The following is a 20,427-nucleotide window of genomic DNA, read 5'->3' as shown; positions in this document are numbered from 1 at the left end:
CCTTCCTTCCTTCCTTCCTTCCTTCCTTTCTTCCTTCCTTCCTTCCTTCCTAAGATTTATTTATTATGTATACAGTGTTTGCCTACATGCCAGAAGAGGGCACCAGATCTCATTACAGACGGTTGTGAGCCACCATGTGGTTGCTGGGAATTGAATGTTGTACCTTTGGAAGAGCAGACAGTACTTTTAACCTGAGCCATCTCTCTAGCCCCTGGCTGAGAATTTCTTGATTGCAAGCTTGACATATCAATATTTGCAGTTAAAATTACTCAAAATTGACTGATGTCATATGTCAATACTTAGGTGACAACTTATAGAACGTCAGATCTGCAACTTGATGGGTGACAGTTCCTCTCAACAGAAAGGTGGGTGCTTCTTCAATGATTGATACTCATAAGCAACAGGTGCGTAAGTGCACTGTGTGGTGAAGGGTGAGGTGGGCACTCTTATACACTGTGTGGTGACGGGTGAGAGGTGGGGTATGCCTTAAACTTTGGTATTGCTGAGGTAACAGATAACTAACAAGTCAAGTAGAAATGAAGTATTTTATCTCTACTAATAGAAATGGCTACTATTTATCACTTTGGTATACATTATTACATATTTTTCTTCTATGCTTGTACAAACATTTATAAAAATTATATAAAAGAATTATAGCTTTTTTCTTAATAGTCTTTGATATATTAACAATTGCTTAGCCTTGTTAAATACACACGCCCAGGCATAAACATATATATGCGTGCGTGTGCTATAAACTATATTAGTTTACAAGGGTTGCCATAACAAACTGTTACAGACTAGCTGGTTTAATTTGGTAGAAATTTGTTTTTGGATAGTTTTTGAGGGTAGAAAGTCAGGACCAAAGTATTGCTAGGCTTGATGTCTTTTGTGAATGCTGAAAGAAATGCTCTAGCCCACGTTAAATCTGATTAATTATGAACATATTAAGAACATGGTAAAATGTATTAATTTTGGCTTAAAAGCAGAAATGGCACTCTTTGGTATAATAGAAAAAATACTTAGAAATGATAAATTAAAGATATTATCTAAACTAGAACCTCAGATTATTTCTTTGGTAGTCTTATTATCTTCATGTCTGGACAAGCTCCAATTCATATACATGCACCTGTTATATTAGTTGAGGCCCTTAACACTGTTTTCTTTCCCCACCTTGCGTCCCTCTGTTCTTGTATTTCTTCTTTCTGCATTACAGTCTGAACCAATATATGCATGTAGTTTAAAGAATCAGACTGTAAGGTTTTAATTGGCTCTGCCAAAGTTTTTTGAAGTTTTGTGTGTGTGTGTGTATAATATTTCATCAATTTTACTAAGAATGTTATATAATTAAAGATGGGTATTTTTGCTTTCTTTTAAAAAATATGTTCGTCACAATTTTTAATTTATGTGTATGTGTGTGTCTGAGTTTTTATCTTGTGTATGTGGTGCTTGCAGAGACCAAAAGAGGGCATTGACATTTTCTGGAGCTGGAGTTACAGGAGACAGTGAGCCACCCAGTATGGATATCCAGAATAGAGGTTGGGGTCCTCTGATAGAGCAGCAAGTGCTCTTAACTGTTGAGCCATCTCTCCAGCCCTGTTTTAGCTTTCTTTTTATATATGTTCTTATTTTATTATTTTTAATTAAGTGTAGTGTGTGTATGGGAGGGTGGTTATGTTCATGTATGAATGAGGTGCTCACAAATTCCAGGGGAGGGTGCCAGATCTGTTGGGTCATATGCAAGAACAGTATATGCTCCTAACTGCTGAGCAACTTCTTCAGCCCATTTTACTTTTTATATTTTGTTTTGTTTTATTTTTTGAGAGACAGGGTTTCTATGTGTAGACCTGCCTGTTGTGAAACTTGCTTTCTAGACCAGGCTGGCCTTGAACTCTGAGATCACCTTTAAAGGTGTGCTCCACTATCTCTTGGCCTGTGGAGTGCTCTTAAAGTTAACTTAATCCTTTTGAAGTGTTGCTATCCTTCATCCATCAACTAGAAAGAACATCTGCTTGTTCTCTAGACCTACTGACTTACTCTTTTCTGGGACTTTATTTTATATTGAATGCCATGTCCTTTGCTCCCTATGTCTCACCTTTTGTTTATTAGGCTGTGTGTGTGTGTGTGCGTGTGTGTGCACGCATGTCCATGAGTGTGCATATGTACAAAAATGTATGGGAAATCGGAGGACAGTTTGTGGGAGTTGGTTTCCTTCCACCACTTAAGGACTGGGGATGTAATTCAGATCATCAGACTTGGCAGCGAGTACCTTTACCCACCCACTAAGCCCTGTTAGCTTCATTCTTATTCAAACACTATTTTTTTTTTGTTTGATGCCTCTAAATATACCAGTTTCTTTTCTACTTTTCTTGCTTTGTGTCATCTTTTTCCTAGAATCCTTTTAATTTTTTTCTCTGTCTTTTGATCTTTAGATAGGACACGTTCCTTCCTAACATTCCTGGTGCTTATCCATTCATGCTTAAAAGAGAAGTGTTACTTGGTCAGAATTTCTAAGTAGTTTTTACTATATGCATTGCTTTAATTCAATTTCTTTAGAGAGAAATGTGTAATAATGTGTAATTCGTTCTACTTGAGATAAGCCTCAGTCCTTTCCAATACTTCTCTCTAGTACTACTTCCCCTCATTTCTGCTCTTTTGCCTTGCATTTCTAAATCTGGTTCATTCTAATTTGTTTCCCATCTATGGCTCTTGCTATAGTCCACCTCCCTATTAGTTACGTCTTTTTTTTTTTTTTGACAGTGGATAGGATATAATCCTTTTTGTGGAGATAATCATTCTAGATGTCTGACTGAAACTCATTTTGACTGGATTTTCTAGGTACCGTAAATTACCTTTGCTTGTCTGAAGTCTATTGGTTTATTATAGCTTAGAAAGTAAGATCTTAGTTTCTTACTGTTCTCATGTACTCACCATAAACATCACTTCAGAAATTGTTACTAGGATTATTAAAGTAGATTCAAAATATATATAGCAAATAATCTTTTTAATTAAAAGAATGTTGCTTCTTTTAAAAATTAGATAATTTAAAAATGGCAGAACTCTTTATGGAATGTGAAGAAGAGGAACTAGAACCATGGCAGAAGAAAGTGAAAGAAGTTGAAGAGGATGATGATGATGATGATGAGCCCATCTTTGTTGCAGAGATAGCAAGTTCAAAACCAGCAATTTCAAGTAAGCATTTACTACTTACTTAACGTAGAAAAGCAGTAGGATAAGGTTATTTCTTAGGGTTGTTATGAAAATATCCCTATTCCACCATAAGAAGTTAGGAATGAGATACTACCTGGGGAGACTGATCAGGGTTGACTGGCTGGAGCTTTAAGAAGGGGTAGACACCAAATATCAGCAGAGCAGACTGGGAAATGCAAGTGATTTGCTGGTGGCATTGGAGATCTTCTGAGAGCAGGAATTAAATTAAAATTTTAGTGGTACTGAAAACCCAGTTTATCTGATTTTTTTTCTTTCTTAAACCCAGAATAGCTTAAAGGAAAAATTTAGAATTCTTAGTTTTAACTTTTGAGATGTACTAAATACATTTTGTGTTAGTCTGAGATGAGACCCTACTGTAGTGTCATCTCCACCTGGTTACAAAATGTAGAGAGAATGTGTGACAGTGTCATAGCTTCTGACCACAGCTGTCTTTCAGCAGCTAGTTACATATGTGATATGGAGGGTGTTGTCTCTAGCCATTGCATTTTTACCATGTCACAGTTAGTACATTCACATCTCAGGCTTTTTAGTAGAACAGCCTTTGGATTGTTAACTTTCAGTTAGAGTGCTTGAACTTAACATTGTCAAAGTGTTAAGATAAGAAAACTGATAGTTGTTAAGCTGTCTGTTCAAAGATGTCTAAACTGGAACCGGGTATCATAGCACACACCATTATTCACAGTACTAGGGAGACACTGGGGAGACAGAGGCAGGTGAATTTCTGGGTTCCAGGCCAGCCAGGGCTAGATGGTGAGACCTGGTCTTGATGGAAAAAAAATCACAAACTGTACAAATTTCAAAGATTAAAAGAGTCTTTCTCATTTTAATTATATGTTTGTTTTAAGCCAGAAAAATTTATCAATGCATGTTAACGTGTCCAGCATATTAGTATTTTTTTTCTTTTTTTTATTTTTATTTTTTTTTATTTAAACATATTAGTATTTCTTATTTACCTTGGTTAACAGAGAGTACTATGGAATTTTCTGAAAGCCTCCTTCTTGTTTTTCTTGTCTGTAGTATTAGAATGGCACTTTTATACAGTTTTTATGGAGAGAATAATTTAACCAACTGAAATGTCAGTATCATTTCCTGTGATAGATAGGTAATTTCTCATGCAATGCTAAGTGGGATGCTATTTGGATTATAAGATGAGTTTAGTGTACATTTGGCTAATATCAGAATGGTCTGTTTTCTCATTTATTGTTTCTTAGGTATTGATTATCTTACACTTGAATGTTATTATATGCAACACTATTATTCAAATTCTCTCGATGAAAATATGACAGGATTGAATTTATACTGATTATAGATGACAATTAACGGTACTCAACTATAATAATGTATACTTTTTTTTTTCTGAACTGTGAAAAATTGAAATGAGCCAGGCAGAGGTAGTACACGCTTTTATTCCCAGCACTCCGGAGGCTGGGGCAGGTGGATCTCTGTAAGTTCCAGGCCAGCCTGGTCTACAGAGACAGAGATCCAGGACAGCCAGGGATACACAGAGAAACGTCTCGCAAAAGAAAAACAAAACTTTACACATTCATATGTATGTAAGAGTAAGAACTTTAAATTATTCCCTCAAAGTCATACCAATCTTAACTTCTGATGTGATATTGGATCCGAATCCTCTTAACTTAGAAGATATTCAGGTAACTTTAGATTCCAGTATTTATACTATATTATTATTGACTACTAGTAAACTATAGCTTTTACTAGTTTTCCCTTTTGAAACTCAGAGATAACTATAAATAGTCCATGGAGATTCTCCTTTATACAACTTCAGGGCTTTTAGAATTGTGAATAGAATATGGAGGCTAGATCAGGGTTTAATTTTAAGTCGTAGGAATCCAAATATAGGTACAGTTTTGTCACCTCCCCAAGGAAAGCACATGCACCCACATTTAAATGTGTTTTCAGAAGGTTTTTGTTTTGTTTTGTTTCTTTTTGGTTATTGTCTTTTTGAGACAGGTTTTTTTTTTTTTTTTCCTGTGTAACATCCCTGGCTTTCCTAGAACTCTAGATCAGGCTGACCTCAAATTCACAAAATCTGCCTGCTCTGTCTTCTGAGTTTTGTGATTAAAGGCATGCACCACCATGTCTGACTTTTGGAAGGTTTTATAGAGACAAAACTTTTTTTGCCTTTTCTTTGCAGAATGTTTGGCTTATATGCATTTGGGTTTATTAATATAATTCTGGCCTTTGAACATTTAGTTATAATAAGAAAGATTGTGCTTATTCTATAAAACAGTTAATACTGAAACTTTTTAAATTAGTGATATTCCTAATATCTACTTTCAGTTCATAATTTTTAATATCTCAGTATATATTTTATTCAAACAAGTTTAAAATATCTCTATATTTTTTTAGATATTTTGAACAGAGTTAACCCCAGCTCACATTCACGAGGAATAAAGAATGGTGCACTTAACCGAGGTACAATATTATTTTATTGCTTTAATTTTAAGCTTAAATATTTTGAAAAGTTCATTATATAGAAATGCATTCAATGTGTTGTGTAATCTTAAAATACAGGTTTTACTACTTCATTCAAGCCTACAAGTCAACGCTTCTCAAATCCAGCATCAAATCCTGTGGCTGCCTTGCCAGTAAATTTTCATCCTGAATCTAGATCTGCAGATAGCTCTGTTATTGTTCAACCATTTTCTAAACCTGTAAGTGTTTTTGAAACTCCTTAGCCAGCTCAGGAAATATTAACAATACTCAAGTAAAATTATCAATTATCAACAAGTAGCACCGATTAGTTAGCATAATGGGTATCTCAAGGTCACCATCTTTATGAACTTAGTAAGATGGGGAATATGCTTAAACTGACTAGGTATAGCTTTGAAAACCAAGACTGTCAAAGTGTAAATAAAAGGATTATAATGAATATCACGTGATAGAAAAACATTTATGCTTGCAAACTCGGCCAGGTATTTTTAATTTTGAAACTAGTGAGAAGCCTTGATAGCATTTTATTCTGAGAAATGTACCTTCATACTTCAATTAAAAATTTTTAGTAAAAAGTAATAGATAGTGATAATTAAAATTTACTAAGCTAATAATGGATATAAATATTTGTACTAAGTGCTGTGCATAAATTAATCTCATTTAATTCTTAAATATACCTAGAAAGTAGGCATTGTTACCCCATTTTTATAGTTGAATAAATACTGAGGTTTACAGTGATTGAATGATTCACTGAGGACCCGTAGCTGGGTGGATCTCAGATCTCAGGATAGGCTAATTCATTATATATATATATGCATACACACATACATATACATATATACACATATACACACATATATGCATGTGTGTATGTTGTATATGAGTGTATTGTTTGCAAAATGGAAGTACTGCCTCAATTTAGCAGTTCTAAGGATGGTGTGCAATTCTGGAGAGTTTCTCAGGACACTTTCAAGTGTTTGGGATTCAACACCTTTGTTCTTTTTCACTATTTGACATTAGTGTTGATGAAATAAACAACATTGACCAAGCCACTGATGGCTTAGTGTGAGTCAAAACCAGGACTCATCTGCACAGTGTTTGCAGGTTAGCCACCTACCATGCACTCTCAATGAAGTACTTCATTTACAGGTGGTCTCACAATGAAATTTTTCAATACATTAAACATAAACTTCCATTAATGTTATTTTGTTAACTATACTCTTAAATATGTATCTTTTAAACGTTATATATGGCAAAGTGGGTAGTATACATACAACATTTCTGTGTCTGAAGTGTCTTCATGATTGTCTTTAGGAAAAGCATTAGCATGATTAGTAAGCTGAAATACCCTCTGCATTTTACTTGAAATTATGGCTGACAAGCTGTAGTACATTATTTCTTCATATCATTATTGCCATAAGCTATGTGACTTAAACACAAACAACATACATTAATTATCTTATAGCCTTATAGTTTCTGTTGGTAGGAGGCAGATCGTAGCTTAGCTGGATCCTCTGCTTTAGTTTTTAATAGGACTCCCATTCAGGATGTGGTTCTCAAAGCAGTCTCATCAGGAGCATTGCTTGGGAAGTATCTCCCAAGTTTCAGATGCTTATTGGTAGCATTGGTTTCCTAACTGAGTCTCAGTATCCTGGGTTTTGGCTAATTCCTTGCCATATAGGTCTTCCCACAATGACTGCTTGCCTCCTTGAAGAAAGGGAGAGTTCTTTGTTGGTGGAGGTGATGGTGGTTTTTGTTTTGTTTTTAGTCAGCTTTTCTCTGTGTAACCCTGGCTGTTCTGAAACTCAGTCTAGTTCATGCTGGCCTCAACTCACAGAGATCTGCCTGCCTCTGCCTCCCAGGTGCTGGGACTACTGCCCGACATGACTTATTAGTCTTAAGAAATAATTCTGTTTATAAAATGATGTTATATACCTTGTCATCTTTACCATGTTATTTTGTTAAGAATCAAGCCAGCTGTCCAAGCCACATTAAAAGGAAGGGAATTCATACAGGAGATGGTATCACGGAGTCCACTTTAGAATTCAGTTATTCACTCCTCAGTTTAGTACAAAAATCTTCACTATCAGTATCATCACTTTACAAGGCAAACCTGGGATACCGGCGGCTCTGGCTCTCAAAATGAAAATAAAAATTACAAAAGTAAAAACTAATACTACTTTTATGTATCTGCAAATAATTTTTTATAAAATCCTCATGCTGCTCCATAATGGATTTAATGTAATTAAAAAATAAACTAATATTTAATATTTCTGCTTTAATTTCTAGTTTGTAAATGTAAAAAGTGTTTTGGGGTTTAGTTATTTTTAAATGTGTGAGATCATTGGGGATTTAATTCAGTTGTGTAGAGTTCTTGCTAAGGCCCTGGGTTCCGTCCTCAGCTCCGAGGGGAAAAAAAAAGACAAAATAGCAAAAAAGACCAAAAAACATAACAGAACAAGGTAACTGGTTCCTGACTCCCTGAGCAAGTGTCAGGCATGGGTTCCATCTAAAGGTGTGGACCTTAAATCTAATCACATAGCAAAAATAAATTTGTAAGATCATTTTGATGTTGGAAAGTTAAGTGAGTATTGCCTTAGTGAATAGTAAATATCCTTAAAATATTTCTTTAGACAAAAAACAGTTAAGAGACTACTCACTTTCTATCTTGGATCCTGTAAGGTTCCAAAGGCTATTATTATTCATGTTCTTAAATACAGGAAATGTTACAGTTAACTTGTTTTCTTCTACTTGTTATTAGTTGTTTGGCATCTAGAGTAGAAAACTGGAGAAAAAAGTTGACTAATATAGTTAGATAAATAAATCTAACAGTCTCAAGAAGAAAGCAGAGGGATGGTATCTTAACTTTTATAAAAGTTAGAAACTAGAATCTTTTCAGTTAAGAATATTTTATTTCTTTGGACATAAACCACCTCAATTGATGGTTTGTAGTCCTGGAATCTTACTGGAAAAAAGCCAGTTTGTCTGTTTGTATGGGAGCCTAGAAATCATACATTTAAATCTCAGCTATCTTTGTGGTCAAAACTAAAATCACAGACTTGTGTTCTGGAATGAATGGTCTTATTTTAGGGGCTTTCACCATGAATATCGGAAACTACTGGTTTTAATTATTTTTATTGATTTAATTTTAATTTATTAAATTATAATTATAGTTTATATTTAATATCATGTTTTATTTGTTTAATTTTTCATAGAATAGCTTTGTGACTTAGCACTTTTTTCAGGCAAGATTGGGATATATTGCTGTTAATATCATCAATAAAATCAATATGATTCATGACTAATTAATATGAATTATTTCATTTATAAATTTACTTATTTAGTTTTTTGAGACAGGGTTTCTCTGTGTAGTCATAGATTTCTTAGAACTCACTTTATAAACCTGGCTGGCTTTGAGTTTATAGAGAGAGGCAGAGGCAGGTGGATCTTTGTGAATTCGAAGCCAGTCTGGTCTAGAGAATGAGTTCCAGGACACCCAGAACTACACTGAGTAACCCTGCCTTAAAAAACAAAACAAACAAACAAACAGAAACCCTCCACATTCTTGTTTGCTATATTTTCTTTTTTCTTGTTTGTTTATTATTTATGCAGGTTTTTTTTTACTGAATTCTGCTATTTACTTCTTGATAATATTGCAATTTTAGAACCTCTCAGCATGTATTGGTCTTACAGATATAAAGTGAGCTTGCATTTCTTTTACTTTAAAAACACTGGATTAGAGTTTGCTACTCAGGTTAGGTAATCAATTTTTAGCTGGGCAGACAGGAATAAATGAGCGTTATTGCTTTCAATTTTGATAGTTGACAATTTTGCCCACTAGTAACTACTTTTGTGCTTTTTTAACTTGTTGAACCATCAAAGGTTTTTATTTTAATGATGTAAATATTCCATTAAATTGCTTTTATACATGTGTTTAAAACAATAATTATAATTATATCCAGTACACGTAATATTCTTTCTTGGAATTTAACAGGGTTATATAACAAACTCTCCACGAGTTGTGTCTAACAACTCTTCAGAGTTAGTGTTTGATCTGACCCAGGATACAGGATTATCACATTACCAAGCGGGACCGTCAGTTTCTATTGCAGGTTGGTGTCACTATTTTTTTTCCTTAAAATAGTTAAACTTGATGGATAATCATATGGAATCACCTTTGTTTTGGAACCCATATCTTTATGTGAAAGTATTTATTATATAGACTGCTATAAATAGCTTTTAAGTGTCTTTTTGAGGTTTTATATAAAATCTTCACAAAGTCACATTGTACTCATTTTTCCTATGAATTCAACCTTAAAAATTCTTTAAAAAATCAATGAATGTTTCAGATAATATAAACATTGTTAAGAAAATTCAGTTTATGTTGCCCCTAGTATAAAAAAAAGTATATGGCTGTAATTGAATTTTTTTTTTTTTTTTTTTGGTTTTTCGAGACAGGGTTTCTCTGTGGCTTTGGAGCCTGTCCTGGAACTAGCTCTGTAGACCAGGCTGGTCTCAAACTCACAGAGATCCACCTGCCTCTGCCTCCTGAGTGCTGGAATTAAAGGCGTGCGCCACCACCACCTGGCTGTAATTGAATTCTTAATTAGGTTAGCGTCTTTCTAGTTCAGTAAGTGATTTCATTATATAGTTAAGTATGATTTTATGGTGCTGTAAAGTAGCTATAATAAAGAAATAGATTTTGGACTAGTGACATGACTCAGCAGGCAAAGGCACTTGCTTCCAAGCATATTGACCTGAGTTTCCATGCCTGGGACTCACATGGTGGGACGAGAGAACTGACTTGTAGCAAATTGCCCTCTGACCTCCACATGTGTGCTGTGGCATGGCTGTATTTACCATGCTCTCCTTTCCCTCCCCTCCTCTCGTAACTAAAAGGTAATTTAAAGAACTAGTTTTTGAATGTGGCGGTGTACATCTATAATCTCAGCGTTTGAGAGGCTGTGGCAGAGGATTATTATCAGTTTGAGGTCAAGCTGGACTATGTAATGATTTCACAGCTATCCTGTGCTACATAGTGGAACTGTGTCTCAAAAACAGAAAGACAAAGACTTAGACATAGTAAAAAATGGTCTTTAGACGAGTAATAAATTTATCTATTGATGATTTAAAGTTCCTTTAGTGCATATGATAAGCATTCTTCATTAATTTGAAATATATTAGCATACCATGGAGAAATTTTTGTCTTTGTGAAAATTCCTCATCATCAAGGCAAGTTAGTTCTTAAGCAATAGCTATTTGTATTTATTGAAGTGTTTTAACTAAGATGTACAAAATTTTTTGGAATGGTTAGATTGTTTAATAAATAGATTAATGAGGTGTTTAACAGACTTTCCTGCACTTTTTTTTTCATAATAGGGCTTAAGGTGCTTTTCCATTTTAAAAATACCTTATTTGATAAACACGTCTCTGAATGTCACATACATAGTTTACTAAAATGTTTACTAATATCTTGTTAATAAAATAGGTACAAGCGAAAAGAAACGGAGAAAAAAATATTTGTATTAAATCTGGCATTAGGAAGCTCATAGACTTTACTCATAGAAAAAGTCTACAGTCTTGAAACTTCTGGGAAGAAAGAACCAATAAAGACTCCTATTCTCCCTCTCAGCTTTCTACTACAGTGAGTGAAACTTCATTAAGTGGGATAACTAGGAAGTTTTAGGTTTGAACCTCTGCTCTTAAGATTTAATTTTTATCAGATCAGCTGACTCTTCATAGTTTCGATTTTTTTCATATTAAGAGATGGGGCTATTCATTTTTCTTCTATAATTTCATTCAGTTCTCCACATGGAGCAAAGGCACCTGAAGATAGCATTTTGATTCTTGCTCTAGTTCACACAGGGCTTTTTTTAATGCCCACACAAGATAAGTGAAACGTGAAGTACATTTATAACAAATGTCAGTACCAGTCAGTGTTGATCTTTCAGTAGCATGATTGACTTGACAGATTACTGTCCGTGGAGATTATGAGGTTTGAGTTTGACTGTGAAAGAAAGTGGGATTTTTACTGGCAGAGCTAGAATTATTTGGGGATGGAGAATAGCACAAGCCTAGCAAAACAGATAAAGGGTCAGAATATAAAACACAAGCAGGACCAAGTGCCATGGCTCAGTTGGTAAAAGCATTTACTTCCAAGTCTTGACAACTTTGATTCCTGGAATCTACATGGTGGAAGGAGAGAACAGACTCACAAATTGTTCTGAGTTTCACCCAAATGCAGTGACTTGTGCATACCCTCACTCATTCACAGAGATAAATAAATAAATGTAAAAAAGATTGGAATGAATGCAGTGGTTTTATTTAATGTTGAGATTTCTCATGTTAAATTCTTAAATTGAAGAAGTCTATTTTTACATTATAATCTATTTTATAATTGATTAATTAAAAATGCTATCACCTATATGTTTTCCAAGTAACATAAACATGTTAGTATGATTACACTATCAGAAATCTTTTTCATATATGTGCAGTTTGTCTCAGATCAAGTGTTTTGAAGATTGTGAGAGAAACCATTATTACTTTGTCTAAAAGATGAAACAGTGACTGGGGCAGACTGCTTGTCCTGGCTTTTTGAACCCATTCTCTTTGGATGGATACCTTGTTCAGCCTAGATATATGGGGAGGGCCTTGGTCCTTCCTCAAAGCAATGTGCCTTACCCTCTCTGAAGAGTGGATGTGGGGTGGGGTAGGGGACAAAGTGGAAGGGATGGGAGGAGGAGAGGGAGTGGGAAGTGAAATTGGTGTGTAAAATGCAAAAAGTTAGTTTGTTTTCTTTTTAAAAAAATTTAAAAAATTTTTAAAAAGATGAAACAGTGAAATGAACTAGTATAATATTCTTATTTTCTTGGCAAGTTTGTCCTCATTAAAAATACTAATAGCAGATCTTTTGGAATAATTTTATCCTTTAAAGCAAGTTAAGGTATAAAGTGTCTTGTTAGTAATGGTAATTGTTCTTTTTCTTTATGTACCAAGTATTTTAAGGTTCTTTGAATACATTGTTTGACCTTAAAGTAACTGTAAAATAAGGTAGCAAAAACGGAAATTGAAACTCAGAAGTCAAATAAGAATGCATAAGTAGAGACTGACAGATTCTGGGTTTGTTTCTACAGTTAGTGTACAGACGGGGCTACTTAGTGTGCAGTTTGAGAGTCTTTGCTACAATGTACATTATATTTTATTTTTAAAAAGGACTTTGTTTGGCCTAGTTAGAGTCTAACTGTCCCTCTTTCTCTTGCTGATACTCTAAGGTTTAATCCTTTAGCGTTATGGTGCTTTAGCTAAATGGGAAATTATTTTTAATAATGAAATCTCCATGTAAACAAAGATTCATGCAGAAGTCTAATAAATCAAATAGAAGAGTTTTTTGTTTATTTTTTTACTTTTGGTCAGACACTCCTTAATATAGTCCCTTAAAAGAGACACAGCTCCCTCTCTTATGCCCTTTCTATTGAATGAGTAAAATATTATTCAGGTGTAGAAGTTTCTACTTTGTATATAGCAATAAGTGTGTAATGTCATAAGCTATGAGAGATCACTTTGTTAGGTGGGAAAGGACTAATCACATAAGGCATTTTAGGTAGTTACAAAATTTTATCTGGGCATGGTGGTGCACACCTTTAATCCCAGCACTCAGGAGGCAGAGACAGGCAGATCCCTGAGTTCGAGGCCAGCCTATTCTACAAAGTGAGTTCCAGGGCATCCCAGGTTGCACAGAGAAACTCTGTCTTGGGAAAAAAATGAAAGAAGTTATAGGATCTGTGAATGTTTGGAGCAAATTATTGGGTATGCTCGCCTCTCTCTGTGTGTGTGTGTGTGTGTGTGTAGTACAAACTTAAATGTATTTAAGCATCTGAAGATTATTGTTGGTTCTTAGGAACTTCAGAATATCTTTCCTCAGTGTCATTATTTTTTTCAAGCCATATTGAGAATGTACTTGCATAGGAAGGCAGTTTCACACATTGATTGAATAAATGTAGTTCTTAGTAAGTTTTTATGCTTTTTCCTTAGACTCTCTAAGTTTGTATCATATAATTTGTTAATAAGGACAGGGTCTTATTATGTAGCCCTGATTGGCTTGGAACTGGTTAGGTAGATCAGACTGGCCTCAAATTCACAGACCTCTGCCTACTTCTGCCTCCCAAGAATTGGAATTAAAGGTGTGTGTGCCACTGTGCCTAGAAATATCATTTAATTTTTATCATTGATATAGTATAGTTCCATTATATCATATATATTAGTTCCCACATATAAACTTAACTAGTTATGAGCAGCATTTCATAATATTTTAAAATCTTTTTCTACTGTTTAAATCATTTTAGGTTTGAATGAAAGTTCATTTTCATCAAAACGTCCTGGTTCTGACATAAGCAGTGTTAACCCAAAAAAGCCTAAACCCAGTGACAATATTTCTGGAGCAGATGCCTCTTCTATAGTCTCTTTAGAAAAGCCTCCATCAGTGATGTCTCTGCAGGTGACACCATCACAAGGTAAATGAGAATAAAATTACTGTAATATTTAAAGGTAAGTTTTGCAACTGTTACAAATTCAGAGACTAATAGTGGTTATTTAAAGTTAAAAAGTGCTGAATTTGGGGCCTGGAGAGATGGCTTATTGGATATGAGCACTTACAACTTTTGCAGAAAACCTGGGTTTGATCCCCAGCATCCACATTGAGTGGCTTACAACCATCAGCTAATTCCATGGAGCTTCAGGGTGCCAAACATTGTCCTCTGGCCACCCCACAGCCATCAACACAAATGTGACATTCATGTACACGTGTGTGTGTACCCAGAAATAATTAAAAATAATTCGGAAAAAAAGCCCTGAAAAGTGATGCGTTTTATTTCATAATTGATCTGAATTCATTTTAGGTGCAAATTGCTCATCAAATCAATCTAAAAATGGAACAACTTTTCCAAGAGCATGTCCTAAGTGTAATATTCACTTCAATCTTTTGGATCCTCTGAAAAATCACATGACGGTAAAATTTTTTTAGATTCTAATTTGAAAAAGTTTGAAAAATCTCTAAAAATGTTAATGACCAATTTATAGTAAATTTTGGTTTGTTAAAACACTTTATTTAGGTATGAAATCTTATATTGGATATATTCATAGTGAGTGCTTAGGTAAAAATTTATATTCAAAATGATTCTATAAGAAAGGCATGTGGTGGCACATGCCTTTAATCCCAGTATTTGTGAGGCAGAGGCAGATGAATCTCTGAATTCAAGGCCGGCCTGATCTACAGGACAGTCAGAGCTACACAGAGAAACCCTGTTTCAAAAAACAAACAAACAAACAAGCAAACAAAAAACAAAGAGAGATAGTAAAATTCCTTATTTCATATATTTATAATATTTGCTTATTGTATTCTGATTTTAAACACAATATACTGATTAAGTCATTCAGATTTGTAAAACACTTTAATTTAAAAATTCTATACTGTGTGTATGTATATATGCTAATGTGTGTATTCTGCATTAGATGATGAAGATCTAAGATACACATATATTGTCAGTATTCAGATATAAACTTCAAATGCTCATGTTTTTCACTTGAAATATTGTTTTGATAAAGTTCAGAATATAGTTTGCACAATTATTACAGATTTGTTTCAAGTTTAATAGGAAGCTTTTGATTTAGATTTTTAAGGAAATTTGGAAGTATTTATGAAGTATAAACTTTAGTTAAGACTTCCTTCAAATATTAGCTTTTACTATGCTCTTTTGTGCCTTTATAAAAATGTTATGTATTCTTGTTCCTACTATAAATGACTGGAAGGCAAAAGAAGATAAGAAGAACAGCAATATAGAGTACAAAAGGAAGTGAATGAGGGAAAAGAATTAAGTACCTATTAACAATTTTTTATTCATCATTTTCAAAAATAAACAAAACCAGGAGGAACTCACTGGCAGTTCATGGGGAAAGGGGAGACATATTGGTCAATGGTATAGCCACTGGTTAAATTGCCCATACTACTGTACATAACCCTTTACTCATGAAAGTAATCCTAATCAAACTTACTGAGCTTGAAAAGTAAGCAAAAAGAAAGCTGAAGACAGGAGGACGACTTACTACTTATTGGTAACAGGCAAAGTAGGAAGAAGGACTCGAGAGGATAATGAGGGTTGAATGTGATCAAAATATATTATGTACAAATATGAAAATGTCATATTGAAACCCATGCTTATGAGCAATTAATAGACAAAAAACTTTAAAAATTCCAAACCTAGTCTCTTTTATTCAGAATTATATTTGATTTATCCTACTTCCAGCTCCCAGAATGTAGCCTTGTGAACTGTCCTTCATGCTTCACTCATACAGGAAAATTATCCTGTTAATGGAATTTCCACTTTCTTTGTAATGTTTTGATGAGACTTAATGAAAGTTTATGTTTGATGTTAGAGATAGAGGGGCAAAAGGGAGTACATTAGTTCTGCTTTACTCATTTTTTGACCAGGTATTATAATCATATGATTCATAAAAGCCTACACAGGGATGCTAGTGAGGAATCTGGCCCCAATTCACATTTGCCTGATTCATAAGGTAGTCCTTAAAATAACTTCATATTAGTTTGCTTTATGTACTCTGGTTTTCTTTTTGTGTTTACAGGTAAATATAAAATGTTTTTATTTTCCCCTATTATATGTACAGATTTTATTATACTGTATAATCTTCTTGGCCTAATTGGCTTTCTGTTGCTGTGATGGAAACATCATGATTAAAAGTAATGTAGAAAAGAAAGGTTGTCTGTCAGCTTACATTCAGACTATCATGAAGGGAAGTCAGCGCAGGAACCTAGAGGCAGGAACTGAAGCAGAGACCTTGGAAGAATGTTGCCTAATGGCTTGCCTCACCTGACTTGCTCAGTTGACCTTATTATCCACCACAGGACTACTTGCACATGTATGGCACTGCCCCTAGTAGGCTAGGCACACCCACATCAGTCCTTAAGAAAAAAATTGCCTCACAGACTCCTATACAGTCCAGTGTCATGGAGGCATTTTCTCAATTGAAGTTTCCATTTTTCAGATGACTCTAGTTTGTGTCAAGTTTACAAAAAGCTAATCCTGCACTTGGAAAGATTGATGACCTCTGTCCTAAATGTGTGTGTGTTTTAATATCTTTTAGAATTATTTATGATTACTTTTATTGGAAATTGCCAAATGCCATGTAATATTCAAATAGTAGAACACCAGAGCATTTTATGAAAGTAACATAATTCATGCAATGTGTATTTATGTATTTTCTTGTATATTTTATTCTTGTATACTTTATTTCATAATGGGCAGATACACAGTCATCAAATCTAGGAAGGGTAAATTTAAAACCATGGGGCAATATTTTGACACAGAAAGACAAAAACTACATGATCTAAAAAGTTATCTCAGAAGTAGAAATATTTTTAGTCTAAGGAGGTTAAAGATGGAGTTGGAGAGGTTAACAGCTAATACTCTGTTGTAGTTATATCGGAGGTAAGTTCTTACGTTGTTTAAGAATATAGCACAGTAGGGCATAACATTAACCCATTAGTAATTAGAAAACTCTGCATCCAATTTTCCTGTGATAGTTGTGATTTTCTTTCCCCATAGGAGTTTTAAATAAGATAGTGCTTTGTTTGTCAAAATAATGCCATTGATACATATTTATAATATATAAATTTTAAGTAAGTTCATTCTTTTAATCTGCCTCCTGACACTTGTCTTTTTGAGACTGAATCCAGAGCCTTGTGCATGCTGGACAAGTTCTCTACCATTGACTCAGCCACAGCTCTTGAGTGATTTTCTATAGGAGAGTCAGATTGCTCCATATCGTGCTTCTTTTCCTTAGGATTAAAAGTAGCATTATCCTTATAAAAGTCTTTAGAAATAGCTTGATATTCCTAATTTTGAGTTCATATATTTTAACATGTACCTTAGGAAAAATTTAGAAATAAGACTGGAACTTTAGACTCAGCACTCAGAAGCAGAGGCAGGCAAATCTTTGTGAAATCAAGGCCAGACTGGTTTATTTAGTAAATTGCCAGCCAGTTCTGTCTCAAAAAAGAAATACGGAAACATAACAAACCCTTTTTTGCCTCACTTTGTAAATTAAAAGAAAATGGGGGAGGGGGTTGTGCTTCCATTTTATCAATGGAAAAAAAAGGTAGTCTTTTAGGATATACTGATGTACTTAGCCCTGTCTGAACTGGAATTCTCTGTATAGACCAGGCTGGCCTTGAACTCACATAAGTCCACCTGCTTCTGCCCCCTGAGTGCTGGGATTAAAGGTGTAAGCCTTTATGCTCAGCTAAAATGGACTTATTTTAATTTTGTTTATGAGTACAACCTTAACTCATGAATATAAATTAGTTATGTTCCTCTCTGAGTCAGTTTTATTTAGTATTTTTCCTACTTTTTTTGATGTTTTTACTTTGTAGGTATAGAAATTCAAAAGTTACAGTATATGAAGATAGTTCAAGCAATCTGTTCCTTACAGGAATACCTAATCTCCAGAACCCACATTTAAAAAGATCTAGGTGATGTTCATGTTGAGGTGCCAAGCTAGATAGCTGATGCTTGAGGAATGGCAGCAAACTTGTTGTCTGGCCTGCATATACATGTGAATGTATAAATGCTCACACCCACATGTACACACCTGCATTTACATACACAGAGTATAAATGTTGACCATGAAATGAAGCAGGAATAATGTAACCTTGTCGAAGATGCTGTACATCTGTCTATCACAGGCCTGGCTCCTCATGTTAGACTGAATGTTTGATGAATGATAATGATGGAAAGACTTACATGTGACAAAAGAGGAAGTGGATGTTGTAACCATAGGACAGAATAATTAAGATTTTCAGATGCTGGTTTAATAGCACACTTAAGAAGCTTTTTGTTATAAAACAATTACCTGTGTTTCTTAAAAAAACAAAAAGCAGAAACAACTTCTTCGGCTTCTACCTGTAGACATTGTGGTCCCAGGAATTACCATTTCTATTTATTTATTAATTGGATTTTTGAGGCAGGGTTCCTGCCTGTCCTGGAACTCTAGACCAGGCTGGCCTTGAACGCTTGCCTCTGCCTTCCAAGAGTAGAGTAAAGGCCTCTCAAGTGTAGAGATTAAAGGCATGTGCCCCCATCAGGCAGGAATTACCATTTTAATGAGCACCTCTGAATTTTCTGATGCAGATTTTTCTAGGTTTGCCCTTGAAGAAAAAAATACTAAAAAGCCCTACAACTGAAAATTATATACAATAAGTAACTTACTTATTTCTATTTATTTATTTTGGTTTTTCAAGACAGTGTTTCTCTGTGGTTTTGGAGCCTGTCCTGGAACTAGCTCTTATAGACCATGCTGGTCTTGAACTCACAGAGATCCGCCTGCCTCTGCCTCCCGAGTGCTGGGATTAAAGGCGTGCTCCACCACCACCCGGCACTTACATATTTTTAAAATGTGCATATATGGAAAATTTCATATTATAACTATTTATGTGATAACTTGATTTTATTACTGAGAACTAAATTTCATCTTCAAATATTTGAGCATTCTGGATTCCAAGATGTACCAGATGCATTTGTTTTTGTGTCCCAAACCATTTCTAGTACCCATGAAATTAGGGAATGGCATTTGAGCTCTGTAAAAGTCTAGTTTTAGCTAATTTAGGAAGTTGCAGCCTAGGTTTTTTTTTTTTTTTTTTTTTGAGATAGGTTTTTCTGTGTATCCTTGGCTGTCTTGGCTCTTCTGGCACTCACTAGGTTTGCCTCTGCCTCCTGAGTGCTGGGATACACCACTCCTGTCCAGGAGGAAGATTTCATATAACCGGGTACATCAAAGCATGTACCACAACCTTCCTCCTGTATTACTGACATGGTTATGAAATGAATGAATTTTGGTTAAGAAACAAATGACTATTAAACATGTATCTAAGCAGGCATATTGCATGGGAAAAGTTTAAAAGCTATAGCCAAGTCTTAGTGTTAAGGTTTTTTTTCATCTCTTTTTAAATTTTTGTTTTGTTAAGATAATGTTTATGGGCTGGCGAGATGGCTCAGCTGTTAAAGGTGCTTGCCGCCAAACCTGACGACTTGAGTTTGATCCCTGGAACCCACATGGTGGAAGGAAAGAACAGACGTCCGCAGGTTGTCCTCTGACCTCCACAAGTGCACTGTGGCACTCACACGTCCATACATAATGCACACACTAAACAAATAGTCTACTCTAAAAAAAAAAAAAGATGTTTACTTTTCTAAACGTTTTAGAATATTCACCACAGAATTTTACAGTTTCTTCCAGATATCTTATCAAGCATAGTTTTATGTGGTTTACCCTTAGTTGAAAACATAATTGTTTTTGCTATAATTTTGTAATTAATAAGGCATCTTTTTTTTTCTCTTCTAGTATTGTTGTCCAGACATGATAAATAACTTTTTGGGATTGACTAAAATAGAAATTTCAAATACAACAAATGACACTAAAGCTCTTGATTCAGAGAAAGGAAAATTGATCATGTTAGTTAATGACTTTTATTATGGAAAACATGAAGGAGATGTCCAAGAAGAACTGAAGACTCACACAACCTTTAAATGCTTCAGTTGTTTGAAAGTTCTCAAAAATAATATTAGGTATGTAAATAGGAATTTCTATTTAATGAAAATTGAAATGTTAGAGATGTTACCATTGTGTCTTTATCATACACTGTGTTGCCATTCTAGATAGCAATTTCAGTATGTTCTC

At 34.5% G+C, this 20,427-nt stretch overlaps 1 protein-coding gene across 4 annotated transcripts in view; it reads left to right on the top strand.

Moving 5' to 3' along the window:
- The window catches only part of Znf280d (zinc finger protein 280D), an 81,129-nt gene that overhangs the window by 14,432 nt on the left and 46,270 nt on the right, over nucleotides 1-20,427 (top strand). For all 4 annotated transcript variants that reach the window (XM_041679620.1, XM_041679618.1, XM_041679619.1 and 1 more), the window contains 8 exons: nucleotides 304-365; nucleotides 3,037-3,189; nucleotides 5,599-5,664; nucleotides 5,764-5,903; nucleotides 9,677-9,794; nucleotides 14,025-14,192; nucleotides 14,577-14,686; nucleotides 20,092-20,315. In XM_041679620.1, the coding sequence (XP_041535554.1) occupies nucleotides 338-365; nucleotides 3,037-3,189; nucleotides 5,599-5,664; nucleotides 5,764-5,903; nucleotides 9,677-9,794; nucleotides 14,025-14,192; nucleotides 14,577-14,686; nucleotides 20,092-20,315 (1,007 nt within the window). In that variant the 5' untranslated portion in view covers nucleotides 304-337. The remainder of the gene's footprint in view (nucleotides 1-303; nucleotides 366-3,036; nucleotides 3,190-5,598; nucleotides 5,665-5,763; nucleotides 5,904-9,676; nucleotides 9,795-14,024; nucleotides 14,193-14,576; nucleotides 14,687-20,091; nucleotides 20,316-20,427) is intronic.

Source organism: Microtus oregoni, unplaced genomic scaffold (genome assembly GCF_018167655.1).
Source record: "Microtus oregoni isolate MIOR12 unplaced genomic scaffold, Mior012 000032F_ref0000030, whole genome shotgun sequence".
NCBI classification, from domain to species: Eukaryota; Metazoa; Chordata; class Mammalia; order Rodentia; family Cricetidae; genus Microtus; species Microtus oregoni.
Note: the sequence above shows the minus strand (reverse complement) of the source record. Positions and strands in the feature narration are given on the sequence as shown.